This window comes from Schistosoma haematobium, chromosome 2 (genome assembly GCF_000699445.3).
Source record: "Schistosoma haematobium chromosome 2, whole genome shotgun sequence".
NCBI lineage: Eukaryota > Metazoa > Platyhelminthes > Trematoda > Strigeidida > Schistosomatidae > Schistosoma > Schistosoma haematobium.
Genome location: NC_067197.1, coordinates 12453460 through 12473078, shown reverse-complemented (window position 1 = coordinate 12473078; position 19619 = coordinate 12453460). Strand labels below are relative to the sequence as shown.

Here is a 19619-nt window from a genome sequence, read left to right as displayed (position 1 = left end):
AATGATCTTGCGTAACCCTTCATTCACCGGCGGCGAAGGATGTCCCATATAAGAACGAAATGGCCATCCAGTGTTTTCAGGTTTTCAATGGTGGTCTAGCTAAGATCAGTTCGTGATTCCAACTCTTAAAATATCCATAATTAACTTGTCAGATGTCTCTAACATGGTTAAACAAAAATGGTTTCCACTTATAGTCACAAATCTTCTACAAATAACCTACGACTTAGCTAAATCCAGGTAATCTGCACGGGATACACATATACCAACAAAGATTGATCAAACTTCAATTACCACTATTAAAAACGGAATAATTTAAACCCTTCAAATTCATAGTATAAAGGTCATAACCTTTAAACAAGTTAATGGCTTTCTGAACTCAGTAGTATTTGAAGTGAGAGATACTTGATTCAAGTAGCAACATAAACATCAACGGTAAGATCCAGTTATATCAAGCTGACGAATCCAATATAGGTTGAAAAGGGGATTCCGGATTCTTACTGGTACCTACAATACGTCTATTCTAAGAAAAATTATTGATCTTTTAAGTGATTAACATTTAAACAAATACAAAGAATACATGTTAAAAGGACATTTGACGGTTGGGTACTGTTCAGATATATTGAATATCGAGAGATAAAATAATTTCTTATCAAGTTCGCTATATTTTTTCGAATTAGAAACACTCACGAACGTAATGTTTAGCAAATATACACACATATACTAATGTGGTATTTCGTAAGTAATGTTAGGACGAAAGAGTGAGTGAATGAAGCGATGGAAAACTGACTCGTTAGATTCGTTTGTAGTTTTCATTGGAAGACGACATGTTTAAATGGCAAGATGGAATAGTTTCGGTATAAATAGAGATGATCGAGAAGAATCAAGATTTATATAATTATTATTCGTTAAGTGATTGGTGAGATCTAGGTTTTCCATTTTCCGGCAGTTATTTCCAGTCTTAAGGAAATGATGCTCTCTGTTGGACTCAAACTCGTTCCACCTGCTTTCATACTCACAGACATTGACAATGTGTTATTTGAGTCACAAAAAACACTGTCGGATTGAGATTATCGGTGAAATAGCGAAGTCAACCGAGATATCAATTTATTTAGGCTAGAAGTCAGACTATGAACTGATCGATAGAATCTGACCAGTGCTAAGGGATATACAATACGATGTTCGCAACTTCACAATGACAGATTAACATAAGTATTCTATCTTTACAACCGTACACTCTAAAGACATCACTAACCCGATGATTCATAACAGTTCATGGTTTCTTTCGAACTCAATCGACTACTAACAGATAACCAAGTAGTGAATATAACAAATAAAATATAACCACTAACTTCTACAGTTGCACGAATTGTATTCAAATTAGATGACAACACATCTACGGATAAAATTCCCACTGATTGATTTGTATCAGTCAATAGTTGCTTTGAATCATTTGGTTTTGTTATAATATGCATTGGAAGTGTAGCTGAATGAATTTCATTTACTCTTGAATGTAAATCATCAAACCAATTATGAAAATTTTGTATAGCATCAAAAAAGATATGACTAATTTTTGAATGTAAAATATGCACAGATTTTGTAGATCTTGCAACTAAACCTAATAAACGATGATTTAAAGAGACTGATTCACTTTCTAATAGAACAGATGCGGTAAATAGTTCAGTAGATGTATTCTCATTATTGGTGGATAAATTCGCTTCTTGTTGAGTTATTTTTAATGGTTGAATAGAACGATGATGATAACGACTTGGTCCAATGGCTAATAAATGAGCTCTATCATGTAACCATAATGAACGATCACGTAATCGTGCAAGATGATGACGAATGCACTGTGCTTTGCATAATTGTAATAAATAATTATTTGCTTGTATATTAATACTTTGTATATCAGTGAGGCTATATTGTACCATCGTCAAACTATTTGGATCCTCTTCAACATTACAAATAGCAGGATCAAAACAATATGTTAACTCTTTACTAATTGATTCTAGAAGGGCATTAAATTGATGTAGATCAACTTTTAACTGTTCACATCTTTCATATTCTTCATTCCATTGTTGTAATAAATGATTTGAAGATTTTTGTAATTTATGTAAACGCCATTCTAAATTATCAAATGTTTTTCTCAATAATACACGATCTCCTAAATCAGCTTCGATACGATCATTTATACTGTTTAATAAATTTGAGTAGTAAACAACTTCTGTATTAAATGTATCAAGAATTAATTGAGGATTTTCAGTATACTTTAATTGTTCATCAGTTGGCAATATTGAATGAAGATTAAACGGCGATAGGATAGCAGAAGTCGCTGCATTCGCTGCCAATTGTGAACTACATGTTTCTATTTTTAATTCATTTGTTTCAATCCAATATTCTAATTGTTTAAAACCATCTTCTAAATATATGAATGCACTACGTCGAATATATAATTGTTGTATGATAGTTTCTAAACGAAAATGTAATCGTTGCCAACGATTAATTATTGCATCACGAAATGGATCTAATTTTATTTGTTTCTCGGATAGTTTATGTTCTTCATCCATATCCTCAATTTTATTATTATTATTATATTTACATATTTCTGTTTGAAATTCATTAAATGTCTGTAATGCTAATGAAGATGATTGATTTAATTGTATAAAATATGTATTTTGTTTATTCATTAATGAATCTAATGCAATTTGACATGGTGTCAGTTGTTGTTCTACCTCTTTGACATTATCCACACTTAACAATCTACATAGATCCATACATTCAAACATTGTGAATTGTGATGCAATTTGTTCAGGTATTGGTCGTTTAACATTTTTATCAGAAATATTAATTTGTTGATCATCTGTAATCGTTTGACTTTGTTCAGTTGAATTTGTATTACCGAAAACTGACTGATGTTCACTAGCTGGAATAAGACCACTTTGTTTTTCAATTTCATCAAGAAATTCTGTCAATTGATGCAAACATTCTGAACGTTTTGATAATGCTTGAAATAATAGTATACTATGTCGACCAATTTCACCTAGAGAAATTGCACACAAACGTACTGTTTGTACAGCTGTATTGTATAAACTATCAACATTCGGACCACGGGCTGGATTTAATCCAACAATTCGTTCACCTGCCCGTCGAAGATCACTTAATCTTTGAACTATAGTGGCAGCTTCACTTGGTAAATTAGTTTTATCAGTATTATTATTTTCATTATTATTATTACTAACATCAGTTTGTAATGCATTCACATCATCTGTAGTAGTGCCAGCCGAATTTAATTCAACTTGCCAATTTAATAACTGTTGACCTAAACGTGTCAAACGTATACCAATAGGTTTATCGGTTTTTGATGGATCACCTAATTGACTAACTGTATAACAAGCTCCTGATGAACGATATTGTAAATCTTTAACTTGTTCTAATAATCTATCACGTGCTTCAACTAATTGTTGCCAATTTTCACATACACCAATCACATGTAATAAATTAGCTTTTAATTTTCCATGTAATTTATCACATTCAGAAGATAATCTAGCAATATCTATAAAAAAACTAAATGGTTCTAACTGTAGTATTGTCGACTGATCAGAAGTGATTATGGTACCACCTGAAGCAGTTGTCGTGGTGGTGGTAGTGGTGCTAGTGGTTAAAGCACTCGTTGTGGTTGTCATTGAAGTAGTAGTACTGAATCCAGTACTGAATGACCAATTCAAATCAATATTAGTGACAAACATAAGACCAACTGAAACAACAGCCACATCAAGTTCTTTTGGTCCAATTAAATTCGAATCATTCGGTGTTTCATCGAATTCATTTTCAATGATATTTGATCGTGTAAAATCTAATGTAACTTGCCAATTATTGATTAATTGTTTTAATTTGTCAATTTCATCTTTTAAATTTTTATATTCTGATTGATAGACAATACCAGATTGTATTGTTTGTTTGCGAAATAATATACGTTCAGCATCATCTGCGGCAGATTGAAATAGATCAATTGAAGTAATTGGCTGTTTACTACTAGTATCAGTAGTAGTAGTAATAGTGGTAGTCTGAATAGAATTATCGTCATGGTGAGTTAAATTTGTAGATTCTGTGACATTTTCTCCTATACTGACTTCATCCTTATTGATTTCTTCTTCATTATGTTGTTGTTTTACAGAGTCTTCATTTTCTTGAACAGATGGTTTTCTATCATCTTCAATAGATTTATTCGATGAATGTTTTTTCTTCTTATCTACATTTAATTCTACAACAACTGAATTATTTTCAAATGTTTTTAAACGTGAATTCAATGAATTAATCTCTTGTATCCAATTTTGACGACAATATTCATATTCAATAGTTAAACGACAAAGTATTGTACGTTGATTAAGATGACTGATAAGGCGATTTAATTTACTTAAAAGTCGAATTAAACGTTCATGTAACTGACGATTAATTTCATCATTTGTAGTTGAATCAAAACTATTTTCCTTACCTAATAAATCAAATGAAACAGAACGTCGACTACGTGACCGATCACTAGTAGGTCTACTATGATTACTTCCAGGTCGATTACTCCCTGGACGACTACCCATTTTATTGTACAAATCATTTAAATCCACGTCTTCACCTTCAATTTGATTAGCTAATTCTTTTAAAGCAATCATTCGTGGACCAGTAGCTTCAATTTGCAAAGTTTTTAATTGTTCATATGCTTCTGATAAGTCAACACCAATTAATTGTTGTTTATCAGAATCAATTTGATCTAAAAATAAGTAATAATAAATTAATCAAGACAGGTTGCATTTCATACAACAATCGGATCGTATTTTAGAATGGAGTAGTATGGGGTTTATTCATATACTTGTGCTTTGCATCATAGGCTGAGTTCGGCCAGACAAACATTGAAAACTAAGGATAATTGGATAGCTGTTTTGTCTTAATATGAGACCCCTCAGCAATTCACATCTACGATCCCGCTAGACACTGAATCTAGGACTCACTGTAAGCGCCATTGTCAACGATTATACCTATGAGACAGTTACCACTGTTAGAAATGGATAATGATTTGGCAAATACTGCCGACTGACTGAAGCTGGAGACGTGAGTCATTGTATGGCAACTCAGTGATATAAAAGGTTGAACGTTTGTTGTTGAGTGATCTGAAAATCTTGGGGTCCGCTACTTAGCTTAAGTCAAATTATAAATATGAACAATGCTATAAAACAATTTAACCGACACTAAAATTTATTTGTCTCGACCTTAACTCTAACTTTATATCCAACTCACAATGAATGACACTAGAATAAAAAACACTTGATAATATTATTAGACAGAAGAAGCAGTCAGTAAATAATATAAAATGGATCAATGAAGCAAGATACATTTATCATTCCCATTACAACTACATACCATTTCGTTGTTTCATAATTGAAGATGGTTTATGTAATACGCCATAGGATTTATTCGTTGTAATTGGTGGCCTTGCTGCTACCCAAATTCGTGTAAGCTTTGTCATACGTTTCTCTGCAGACATAATCCATTGTAATAGTCTATCTGTATCACGAAATAAACGATCACGTGCATCTAATTGATTTTCTAATTCATTATTTAATTTTTCGCATTGTATTCGTACACATTTTAAATGTTCTTCTAATTCTCGATATTTAATTGCTATACTATGTGGACTGATAGCAATATTAGTAAATTGTGAACTATTATTAGTGTCATTGAATGTGGATACTGTTAATGATGACAATTGGTCAGTAGATTTTATTTTTGCTGTATCCACTGGTAATAAGGTTCGACATTGTATTTGAGTTTGTGCTAAAATTCGTCTTAACAATTTTTCTGTTTTAAAACTGAACGCTTTCAAATAAGACTCAGAATCAAACAGACGATCTTGATATGCACTAGCTTTATTCACTTTAGAATCTAAGTCACTGGTATTATTATTATTAATTGGATCAGTAGATGAATCTTTAGAGTTTTGATTAGTTATATCATTGATTATATTGTTTAATTCTTGTTCTACATCTTTTTCTATATTAGTTATTTGTAATGTAAACTGATCAGCTTCTTTATTCCATTCTGTCCACATATTATATAAATCATCTAAATATTGAGATTCCTCAATTAACCAATAGTTAACACTTTCCCAACGCGATTGTAACGCTTCATTAGCTTCCTAGATAGATCAGAAATATTAAAAATAAGAAGAAAGACAATTAGAAACGATCAGGTTAGTATTATACATAGATTCAATGATGTACATTCAATGGACAGAATATTATATTTCAAAGACAAACAATGATACAGTGTGAAAAAAATGTGATTTAAACTGTTCCCATTAATGTAATTGAAAAACATTTAGATCATTCTGTTCTTGTTATTTTAACTAGAATTCAAAGTGAAAGGTACTGTCTTCGAATTCTGAAGCGGACATCGACTCTGGAATGCAACATCTATGTGAGGAGTCCCAAACGGAACGAAACGAATGTTTTGGGTTTTCATGCTAGTCATATTCCATTTTCTTTATGTATTCCTGCTGCTGTAGAGCTACAACCTTGAAAATTGATCATTATTCCATTATGGCATACATTGAGCAGCAGTTCGTCTTGTGCTAAGTGTTATAACGGCTCAAATATTGTGAAAGATGTAATCGCAACTAATGTACCAAGAATTATTGTTAATAAGTTTATTGAATAAATATCGAACAATCGGATTATTATTGTATTCCTATATTTCCCTGTTAGTCAGCTTTCAGTGGATGTGTAAACTATTGTTTTATGTTTTACCCTACATATATTACTATTAATTAATGATGGAACCATCAATTAAATTCTCGATTATTTATGGCTTAGTTTATGACCATATTGTGATCTATTGCTTATGATGACGTGTGATCAAGTAATTATCCTAATACTGAATAATTGTGTCATCATAACTCCAACAACTCCGTAATAGAAAAGACACAAGCTTGCTAACTTTGTATTCTCATTGAACACTGGGTTGAATAGAGCTCAAGCTCCGTGGTTGCTCACTGGTAACGTAGAACGTCATTGGTCGTAAAGAGGATATAAAGTGAATTATTCAATAAATAAACAACGCATTATTTACTCTTAAAACAAGTAACTCAACTACGCGGGAACTAAACCAAAGGCAAAAATTTATTTTATGAAAGATATGACAGTTATAGTACGACTGCGAGACATAACCTATTAAAGTAGAAGACATATGTGAACTGAAAATATTTGATCATAGGTGTCTTCGAAGCATTGAACTACAGAGCATGTAATTTCAAGATTTGGCTCAGGGTAATAGGTCAAAAGTGTAAACTCATCTAGCATACCATAAACCTTAATCAACTGAGGTATCCGCAATATCAGTGACTGGTCATTTTATTACTTCTCGAAAATTCACCGTAAGATCATCTAATCAATTGCCGTCTCCCCATATAACAATGGTTTTGTTCCGGTAGTAGTAAATCTGAAACAAATCAGAACTGTATTACTGAACAAAATCAACATGTGCTCACTAGTGACTAGCTTCGTGGGGGAATTCTAGGAGTTCTATTGAGCAGTGACCAGTTCCCGACCGTTGTTGCTACCTTGACATGGTGGTCGGGCTTGCCTATCGTGATGAAGCAACCGAGCTATACTGGCTGGAACAATCGTTCCTCAAGGTCCTACCATGTCAGACAGGTCGGTTGAAGAGCGGTAAGACTAAAAGCAACAAACCCAAGGTCCGAAGGCGAAGTCGTACTGCTGACTGTACAGAGATGTGACAGCAGTAAGGTGTTTCCTTCAGACAACCAGCATGACAGTGATGCTGCCTTCCCACAAAGAGGGGTGGGGTTAGAGAAAAGGTCGACCCTAAAAATGCACACCTCGTCTTATCCTACGGATATCCGTCTCCGGCGGTAAGGTCTCAACAAGCACGGAGCTAACACGAAAACTACTCACAAAAAGGTCGTGTATGGCTGATCTCAAGCAGTTGTTCCCTGGGCACTGCGGTCACGCTCCCAGGTCACCAAGACCACCTCTAATCCGATTTCCTTTACAGGTACCTCCAGAACAGCCCTTCCACGGTGTGGGCAACTGGGAAGTGATAACCTCCCTCACATCTCTAACAACACTCAAGACCATTATATTCATAATCAACCTCCGTCTTCAATTCCTATTATTCCTCCTACATCAACTCCAAACTCTAAACTTCTTTTTTTCGGCTTCCCCCTCAAGTGTCACCATAGCCAACGATTCTAGTGCGCGAAACACTGTTCTAGGTCTACTGAAACCTCGCTCCACACTACACATTGGAGCCTTCAATGTACGCACCCTATGTCAAATCGGTCAGCAGGCTTCCTTGGCTAAAACCCTAGAATCTCGTACCATTGATGTATGTTGGGTCTCCGAAACACGCATACAGGATTCCAGTGTGGTCATTCACTTGACCTCACCTCGGCAAAACGAAGAGCCAACGAGATACACCCTCCGTGTATCTGGTGACACGATAGCCAGTTCTCGTGGACTGGCAGGTGTAGGCATAGCATTAAGCATGAGGGCGGAACAAGCACTGCTAGAGTGGATCCCCGTCAACAGTCGTCTACATGCTGTTCGGCTAAACGGCTCCGTAAGAACGTGAAAGGACAGGGACACACGCCGTTGCCTTTCCGTCGTTTCTGCCTATGCTCCCACTGACTGCGGCTCGGATGAAGTTAAAGATGACTTTTACAGAAAGCTTTCTGAATTTCAGAAAGCTAAACGCCCAGACATAGTACTTGTAGTAGGTGACTTTAATGCCCAAGTAGGTAACTTAAACCAAACAGAAAGACATTTAGGTGGGTAATTTGTTATTCCGACTCAGCGAACAGATAATGTTGATCGTCTGCTGCAACTGTGCTCGGACAATCGTTTATTTTTAGCAAACACTAATTTTAAGCATAAGGAGAGACATCGTCTAACATGGCGACCCCCTACACCAAACCAACGATGGACTCAAATAGACCATATTGCCATCAGTCATCGTTGGAGAGGGTCGGTAGAAGATTGTCGCTCATTCTGGAGTACCTGCTTGCACTCCCACCACGCCCTCATACGGGCACGATCTGCTTGCGTCTCACTGAACGCAAAAAAGCCACATTAAAAAGACCCATTAGAACTGAGTTGAGTAACGAGAAAACCAAAAGTAGGTTCCAGGAACAACTGAGGTCACACTTAGGTAGTTCTGAAAACGAGGCTGACCCAGATGTTGCTTGGAAAGATATACAAACAGCTGTGGAAACAGCAATGAAATCTATTAGTGACTTAAACCACAGAGTTACAAAGAACCAGTGGATTTCTTTAAAGTCTATCACACTGATGGATTCTCGCAAACTTATCCCATCAGGCTCTGAACACGATGATGAGCGAAAGCGAATCAGATCTAGGTTAACCAAAAGTCTAAGAAACGACCGTGAGCAGTGGTGGGCAACGAAAGCAAAAGAGATGGGAAAGGCGGCGACTATAGGGAACACAAGACAGCTTTACAGACTAATAAAAGAAACTGGAATTAATAAGTCAAGTGTAAGTGAGATTATATCGGAAAAAGACGAAACTCTTATCTGCTCCCAGTCCAGACGTTTAGAACGATGGGCGGAACATTTCAGAGGAAAGTTCAGCTAGCCTTCAGCTACTCTACAACTACCCTCCATTCACAGACAGTGTGAATGGAACATTGAAGTAGGTCCCCCAAATCTAGCTGAAGTTCAAAAGGCTATAGTTAATCTGAAACGAGGAAGGGCAACTGGTCCAGATGGATTGGCTCCAGAGGTCTTTAAGGATGGTGGTCCAATTTTAGCGATTAGGTTGACTAATATTTTAGCTAAAATCAGGGAATTAGACGTTATTTCATCTGACTGGTGACAATCACTTAGCGTCCCAATATACAAGAAAGGGTCAAAATCATCCTGTGACAACCACATAGGGATTAGTTTAACTAATGTAATATCTAAAATACTAGCCTCGATAATTATCAGACGCCTAACTAAGACTCGTGAACTGCAAACACGAGAAAACCAAGCTGGCTTCAGACCTGGTCGTGGCTGCATCGACCACATATTCACCATTCGTCAGATTCTAGAACACAGGCATACTTATCGGCGTCCGACAATGGTGGTCTTTCTCGACTTAAAAGCAGCATCTGACTCTATAGACCGCGAAATTCTGTGGCAGTGTCTGTCATTGAAGGGCGTACCACAGAAGTACATAAACCTTGTAAAGGCTCTTTACTCGGACACTACTAGTCGAGTCAGAGCTCATGGCGAACTGTTATCTACTTTTGCAACCTCAAGTGGTGTCCGTCAAGGCTGTCCATTTTTTCCATTTTTGTTTAACTTCATCATAGACCTATTGATGGAAATAACATTCTCGTCGACTGAAATCTCGGGTATCGATCTCCTTCCAGGAGGTCCACTTACCGACTTAGAATACGCAGATGACATAGTCCTGTTTGGTGAAGACGCTGATAAAATGCAGCCTTCTGGCAGCACTAAGCAACAATGCCAGAATGTTTGGAATGCGCGTCTCTCCCTCTAAATGCAAGTTGCTGCTTCAGGACTGGTCTGCGTCAACACCTGAACTAAGGATAGAGAGTGAAGTAGTGGAACGCGTCGACAACTTCACTTATCTTGGTAGTCTGCTCTAATGAGTTGGTGTCTGACGAAGTCTCGGCACGGATTCGAAAAGCTCACCTGGCCTTCTCCAACTTACGTCACCTATGGCGAAGGCGATATATCCGTCTATCAATAAAAGGACGAGTATACTGCGTGGCAGTTCGTTCTTTCCTACTTTACGGCTGCGAAACGTGGTCAATAAGGGTAGAAGACACCCGTAAGCTACTAGTATTTGACCACAGATGCCTTAGAAATATTGCTCGCATCCGCTGGGATCACCGGGTAAGTAATAGTGAGGTTAGACGTAGAGTGTTAGGGAATGATGATGGTAAATCAGTTGATGAGGTTGTGAATCTTCATCGACTGAGATGGTTGGGCCACGTGTTACGTATGCCTGAACACCGATTACCACAACGTGCAATGCCAACCGGTGTTCGGGATGGTTGGAAGAAAGTTAGGGGCGGCCAAACCAAAACGTGGCATCAGTGCTTGAAGTCACTAACTTCTAGTCTGAGCCATGTTGGTAGATGCAGGATACTTGGTTGGGGTCCGCGTGACTATCGTAACCAACGGTTAGAGACTCTGGGTGACATGGCTCAGAATCGATCACAATGGCGTCGGTGTATACACTCTCTGTCTTTCCTTAAACTAAGAGATTAAAATCGCTTCATATCTTTCTTTCTACGAACCAATTCTTTCTTCGTGTACTATATCCTTATTGCAATCTTTCTTTTATATATTACCACAACTGAATTAACTTTTTTTATGAATCCGGTGTTCATCTTGTTGTGCTAATGAGGTATGGCAACTTGGACCGGTGTATATATATGCCTGGTCCTACGTTGTTGCTGGCTGACTGACTGACTACAGTGACCAGTTGAGCTAATCCATGTCGGGTAGAGACAGGTATCTACCTCAGTACAACGGAAGATGGTCGCGCAATTTCGTGGATTGGTTGATGTTAGACACTATCACCATTGGATGCCGGCTCAGTGGTCCAGTAGATCAAGCATTCGCGCGCGAGACCGAAAGCCCTGGGTTCGAATTCCGCGAGCGGGATCGTTGATGTGCACTGCTGAGGAGTCCCACAATAGAACGAAACGGCCATCCAGTGCTTCCAGGTTTCCAAAGGTGGTCTAAAATCAGTCGGTTGATGATCTCAGTCAAAAACTTAATAATCTGCACAACCCCTATGCTAGTAACAAAATCTATAAATCGGAACAAACGTTTAAACAATTTCATGAACACAGTTTAATCTAGTTGTCAGTTTACGTGACTAGTTTTAAATAAACTAATAGAGGTACACCAACGATGGCCAATTTTACTACACTACTGCTCGATTTTGAAGGTTTACACTCCTGATATCTCTGAAAGTTTACAAAACAGAAAGTGTAAAGGAACATTACATTCGGTTAACGTGTTTGATATCCATTGGGATTTCGGATTTAAAAGTCATTAAAAACTATATTAAATGTGTGCAGATGTAATGACAAGGATTGGCAATTGTGGGCAGTATCCCTACAGTTGAACAACATATAGAACTCAAAATAACTGTCAATCAATATTCAAGTCAGAATCTTTAATACGAACGTCAAGACAGTCTTTCTGCACGGAGATGAAACTTGTAGAACTACTACAACGATTATCAAAAATGTACGAGTATTTATAAACAGTTTTATAAAGTCTACGTAAGATACTGAATGTCCGTTGACCGGATAGCATCAGCAACAGTCTACTGTGAGAGAGGACAAACCAGCTTCCAAATGAAGAGGAGATTAGGAAAAGACACTGAGTGGATATATATATGTATTACATAATTGTCAAGTAACTATACGATACTATATATAATTTACATTCCGTTTGACCCATTAACTACTATACGACTTGCTGTTCTTAATTTATTCCCAGCCTATTAGTTACAGTCTCCCATACTCATAGCCACCTTTGGCTCGATCATGTATAATTGTTATTTTTCAATTTATGATGTGATGCGTTCTGGTCTGTTTGTATAAAAACTACGTAAATCTAAAATATAATATTCGTATCGTGGATACTGAACATTGTGTTCTGAACTCAATGTATTGAAGATTAATAAGGATGTTTTAGAGTTGAATAAAGGGTATTAGTACTGCTTAGTGTGTCATTGGTTAACTGAGGAACGAAGTTATAGAAATTGATATTCTGGTTAACGGTTTTGTTGCCATAAGTCCTAATACGTTGAATTGAAATTGACGAAATAAAATCCCAATCTACAATATGAGGACTTAAAATTTAGTGCTTACAGTCCTAACGAACTAATAAACTTCTAAACAGATATATGATAATGATATAATGATAACAATTAATTATATTCATTCATTCATTCATGACAGAAATAGTAAAAACAACGCGTAAAATAACATTTAAATTATTTTTAAAAAAACTGAATCATATCGATAATTTAAAACAAACAATAAAATAATGAGTTTAGATTGATATCATCAGTGGATCAATGTTAGACCACTATTGGAAACCTGGAAGTACTGGACAGTCGTTTCGAGACCGAAGGTCTTAAGTTTGAGCTCCGTATACGGGACCGTGGATACACACTTGCTGAGGAGTCAAATACTAGGACGAAACGGTCGTCCAGTACCTGTAGGTTTTCAATAGTGATTTAATACTGATACATTCATGATATCAATCTAAACTCAACAATCTCCGTAATCTTATACTAATAGTAAAATATGGAACAATAAATAAATACTAAAAAGCATTTTTTTTTTTCTTTTTTTAAAAAAAATAAATAAAACATACTTTTAAATGTGACCAACTAGTTAAATTACTAGCCAACCATAATAATTGATTACGATCTTCCGTAAATTTTGATTTATGTACAATTTGACGTGCCTGATGTGTATTACGTAAATTAATTAAATCATCCAATGAATTAATAAATGATGATGATGATGATAATGTTTTGGCAATATTATCTATTTCTGTTAAATATTTATCAATATTTGGCACAAGATTAAGATATTGTGATAAATAATCTTTTAATGTATTCAATGATTGTGAATGTTGATTAAATGCAATTTGTAATGCTTTTTGTCTTCGATATAAACTAAGAATTTTATTTTGTGCTTTAGATATTTCTGAACTAATTACTAATGATTCCGATGAATTATTATTATTATTATTATTATTATTATTATTATTATTATTATTATTATCATTTATTTCAGTAGTATCTAATGGTGAATAATGTGTTAATTCTTTAAAAATAACATTTAAAGATAATAAACGTTGTTCAGATAATTGTAAATCTTTTAAATAATTATTTACTGATGCATACCATAATGCTAATTCAGCGGCAGCAGCTTTAGCTGATGATTCAGCAGAACCTAATTCAGTAACATTTAAATTACCTTTAGCTAATGGTTGTACACTAGTTATATTGGATAAATTTAATTCAGAATTATTAAGTAATTTGTCAACTTCACTTGTACTTGTATAAAATACTTCCCATTTACCATTAGCTGCACGTAAATTAGCTAATTTAGTATTTAATTCTTGTTTAGCTGTATTAAGTTGATTTTCTAAATATTGAATTGTTGCATCTAATTCTGAAGCACGTTCTGGAGTTGATCGCATTTTCATAGTTTGTGCAGCAGCTATTAATGCTTTTAAATCTGATTCTGCATTGTTTAATGCATCTAATTGTGCTAGAATTGCATCTGTTTGAACACGTACAGCTTCTTGACCAGCTTTAGTTGCTTCTTCAACACTTGCTACAATAACACCAGCAACACCAGATGCTAATGAAGAATTAGCCCATAATTTCGTTTCATCATCAATATGTAATGCATTAGTAACATTATCAATATCAATCGTACCATCTTTACCAATTAATGCCATAGTAAATGCGGCTGTCGTGGATGCACTTGCATGACCATTAATTAAATGTTTTGTACCAGTTAATAAATTTGCAATACGTTGTTTGTGCTCTTCAAATGCTTCAAATGCTTCAGCAGTTTGACGTAAAGATTTTAAACCAGTTTCAGCAACTTTATCTACTTCAGCCCAAGTAGCTTTTAATTCATTTTTAGATGGTTCAATCCAATCTAACATTTCATCAGTTTTAACACTTAATCCACGTTGAATCATAGCTAATAAACTAGCATCTCTTTCTTCAGCTAATCTAGCTACCATAGCTTCACGTTCAGCTAATATACGTTTAATTGATTCTAAATCATTTGGCAACATTTCTGCATCTTCTTGTACAGCTTGTTCAAATGCTTCACGAACAACAATTGCTTTTTTACGTTCTGTTACTGCATTGGCACGAAATTCTAGTGTTTCAGCTATTAATGGAGCTAATTAAAAAAAGATAGATAGATATGCGATCGATCGATGAGGCAGTTTATCAGTATAAAAGAAAGAGTAGAACACGTTGTTTTATTTTAAGTGAGTTATAAGTCTGTTTTACGTTCTCTGTCTCTATTCACTTCTCCAACTCTTTTATGTATTACTTTATACTACTTATTAATATTCAGTAAACAGTTGCAGTCCTAACAACTACGCGCATATTGTAGCGCAAGTTCATCGCAAACTATTTTCATATACTTATACTTATAACGTATACATCCAAACAACCAATAGCTATTAAAAAAGACACGATTCAATAGTTAATTTAGAGAGATTAACATAATTATTGCCTAGTGATATAAATACTTATACAACATTACCTGATTGACTTACAAAAAAACCCAGACAAATAAGTAATTTTCAAAATGGTTATAAATGGATCAAATACAATAATTATTTTAAAGGTGTAATGTTCAATTAATCGAGCGATTGAATATAGAAGTAATGATTAATCCATGACACTTGCTTCATTTATTGATTTTGAATGTGATTAGTAGTGTAAGATTACACATTTACACTATCATTACATTGCAAAACGCATCGTTCTGATTGTATTATATGTCCATAATTTAGTTATATTTAGATATCATTTCACGATATCAACCTGATTGTGATCCAAACGGCAAATGAATAAACGAACACATTTATGAATATGATTCAAACAATTAATTGTATGGATGATTGTAAATTGTTTACTACTAATCCATACATTCAGTCAGTCAATCAGTTATAAGCGACATAGAACCTGGGTACATATAAGCATCGACCGATATTACCATATCAAATTAAATAGACATGGAATCAACACATTAGATAGTAAAGAAGTTGAAGTAATGATAATGTCTATGATACTGATAATATGGTTGAAAATAAATGCATAAAAATATAAGATGAAGTAATATTGAAATTCAAGATCCATAATCCCAATATGTCTGAATGAATCTGTAATAATTCAATGAATTTTGAGTCGTTCGACTTGAAATGTGATCTAACCAATAGCCTCAATTATTACGTGAAATCCAAATGATTATTGAAAAATTAATATTTCTTGGTTTTTCTTTGACAATCATAGAATTATTATGTTGACATATTGACAGATTACTGGAAATTCAGTCAAATACATAAAGTCTACGTCTTAACATATAAAGAGAAACTCAACAGTCCTTTTCACAACTCATTAAACCCACTAACTTCAACTTATGGACCAGCCAGTATCGCAACACCAGGCATTCTTAGATCGGCCTACTGTTGTGGGCGAAATATTTCCTTTCATGTAAATCCGGTAATCTAGATAAGTACGAGTTGCATATATCATTATCTAGCATTTCATTAAATGAAGCTTCATAAATACAATTAGTCTGTTTACTCTGTACAGCTAGTTGGTAAATGATTTAGGATGTATCTCCAGCCAAAATCGACACAAAGAATAAAGAATCTTTTAGTAAAAGTATATAACACTGAATACTTAATAACCAATCAGAAAAGAATGTTTAATAATAGAACAATTAACAATGAAAAACAAAATAATCACAGTGGAAGAATAGTTTGATATAACTAGTTACTGCTTACATTATGAATTATTCATTGTAATGAAACAAAAAATTTAAGTTTAAATAAACGGTGTCGAGTGGGTCAGTGTTGTGAGTTAAGCTTATAATCCTTACAGGGTTTTCATCATTAACTAACATCAGCTTTAATCCAATGGAGTTCAGTCATTCTGTTGTTTAGAAACTTAAGAAAATTAAGGATGAGATTTAGAGTTAAATTAGGAGAATATTATCTGACCACTTTATTAAAAAAAAGCTTATTATTGTCTCGGTTAAAAGGCAGTCAAATTGTACAGCATTGGATAAATGTTAGTTAAATATTTTCAATAACTACACACAAACGCATACACATACATACACAAATCCATGTATACCCACCTCGAGTTAGTACAGAATCCATTTCACTGCCTAAATCTTTCAACGCTCCTAATGCAGCAGTTAATGCAGCTCGTTTTGCTGCTATCTCTCCAGCTGATACACCACCGTCTAATGATAAATCAACTAACATTAAATTTAATTTATCAGCTAATGCATTCTGTTCATTAACCATACCAGTCATTTCTTCAAATCTCGACAACATAGCACGATAACGTGAAGCTAATTCAATGGCAGTTTTTTCATCACTATTCTTTGTATTAGATGGATCACTTTGTAAATGATTAAATAATTTTTCAACTTCATTTGTCCAATCTAATAAATGATTTAATCTAATTATGTAAATGAAAAGATGGTTGAAAAACAAAGAATACAAATTGAGAAATATTCTTTTCTAAACAAAGTATGAATAGAAATTTAAAATTTACACTTGATAGTCACAGTTATTCATGATCACAAAAGACATTCATTGATTTACAATCAATCTGATTAGATAGATATGTCGGATACGTCAGTAGGTACAAAATAAATGCTGTCTTCCAAGGTATTTCCACTATCGACCAGTTTTTGACAAAATGGATGAAAACGAGTGTCTGACAAATGAAGTAGGTTGGTAGATAGGGAATAAGAAACTTAAAAGAGTTAAGATAATGGAGCATGGACATACTGTGGATGTCGATTACAACATCATCATACATAATCAGTCAGTCAGTCAGTAACAACGTAGAACTTCGTACGTACGTACATCAGTTCGAGTTGCCACACCACATTAGCACAGAGATGCAGTTGTCGATTCAAATCCCATAGTGGTAGAGGTAATAAGAGTATAAGCAGTAATCCGGAAGATTAGGGTTTGGAGATGTTATTTAAAGAGTATAATCCAGTGAAATAAATTTGGAAAGAGAAAATAAGAAAGGGACATGAAGAATTCAGAAGATTAGAATTTGGGAGAACACAAAGAGTGGATGCACCTGCGCCATTGCAAACGATTTTGAGCCATGTCATTCAGGGTCTCTAACCATCAGTTGCTATCATCTCGCAGTCCCCAACCAGGTAGTCTACACCTACCAACATGACTCAGTCCACTTGTCAGTGACTCCATACATAATAACACTGTTTTAATGTACATCAAAAATTCTGTAAAATAGTGCTGTTCAAAGTTAGCACTTTTAAGCAGATCAAAAAATAACTGGCTCACTGTTCGCTCTATTTTTAAATGGTTGTTTGCTTAAAGTCAATCCATGATGTAAATTATCTTCCATCCCAATAAATAATCAGTTGTTGTTGAGTGAATGATTTTCAGGAAACGGAATCCTGAAGTTCCAGTGACAAATTTCGACTAGTGGAGTCCAACAACATTGGAAATGAAACAATTATCACTTTTTATGATGATCATTTGATGTCAGCTGAATTATCTGATAATAAAGTACCCGCATTGAAGTTTTTATTCGATCACTGGTAGGATGTTAGTATACACTACTGACGAATCTCATACTATAATGAAATATTTGTCTATTACTCTCTCATTTTTAATCAGTGTTTGGTTTGCACAAAGAAAAAACAACATTCGACAATAAATTTCGACAATGCAATGTTACGACTTACTTTAAGCCTGTCTATTTGATCTTTTAATTTTCATATAAAAATGTCTTAACAAGTATATGTATTACGCAAATACATCACATTATTCTGAAAAACTTCGTCTTCTTATTGCATTACAGAAATTTATCAAAGGGACTAACTGTCTTAAATATGACATTAATTTTATTCAAAAATATAACTACAAATACCGTTTGAACCAACTTGAAATGTAAGTCGGGAAACAGTTGAATGATTGACATTGACCTGTTCAACAACACTAATAAGAAATAATTAAACCCGTTAGCAAATATGAATCCAACTCTATCTCAGTGATCAACAAAAGTCAAATCATTTTAAAGTCTAGGCTCAAATCACTTCCTATCAAATCCTTTTGGACAAATGGGGATAATTTTTTTTCCTCATTTTTTTAGTTATGTTGAGTAAGAAACGGATATCACTACTATTTTAACATCTACCAATAGAATTTTAGGGAACGAGAACACAAGTGGGATACAACCAAACGTACATAAACAAAAAAACTACAGAATTTCTTAGTAAAATCTGAGAACTATATAGTAAACAATTCATTTGCAAAATATCAATCAATTGTTTCAGACTTGACTATTCCTTCGTTTCCATACCAATCACTCTGTGTTCTCGTTCTCTTCTCTTCTCTTCTCTTTGATCTTCTTGGCCTTCTGCCGCCAGACATTTCACTTTTGATTGGTGGTACATACTACTTATATCTGTTGACGTCAGTAGCAAACACCATGTACGAATCAATAAAATTAGAATAACAATCCAGCTCAAACAATAAAACTTCATCAAAACTTACTTATCATCAAAATCAGCCCATTGTTCCGGTAGATTACGTAATCTCACAGCTATTTTTCCAACACGTTCAGTTAATAAATTATATTCTTGTTGTAACTGTGTTGTACGTTTACTATAATAATTTGCATCATTTTGAAATAAACAAGACATTTGTTCATCTAATTCACGCATTTCACGTAGTATATTTTCACAAATAGTATAAAATTCTGAATTTTTAAATGAAGACTGTAAAT

General features: G+C 34.6%; 1 protein-coding gene across 1 annotated transcript in view; it reads right to left on the bottom strand.

Moving 5' to 3' along the window:
- Positions 1–19619, bottom strand: part of MS3_00010750 (uncharacterized protein) — a gene marked incomplete at both ends in the record, with an annotated part of 122452 nt that overhangs the window by 48230 nt on the left and 54603 nt on the right. The window contains 5 exons of the mRNA XM_051219145.1: positions 1350–4759; positions 5407–6181; positions 13439–14997; positions 16975–17303; positions 19388–19611. Coding sequence (XP_051067499.1) covers positions 1350–4759; positions 5407–6181; positions 13439–14997; positions 16975–17303; positions 19388–19611 — 6297 coding nt within the window. The remainder of the gene's footprint in view (positions 1–1349; positions 4760–5406; positions 6182–13438; positions 14998–16974; positions 17304–19387; positions 19612–19619) is intronic.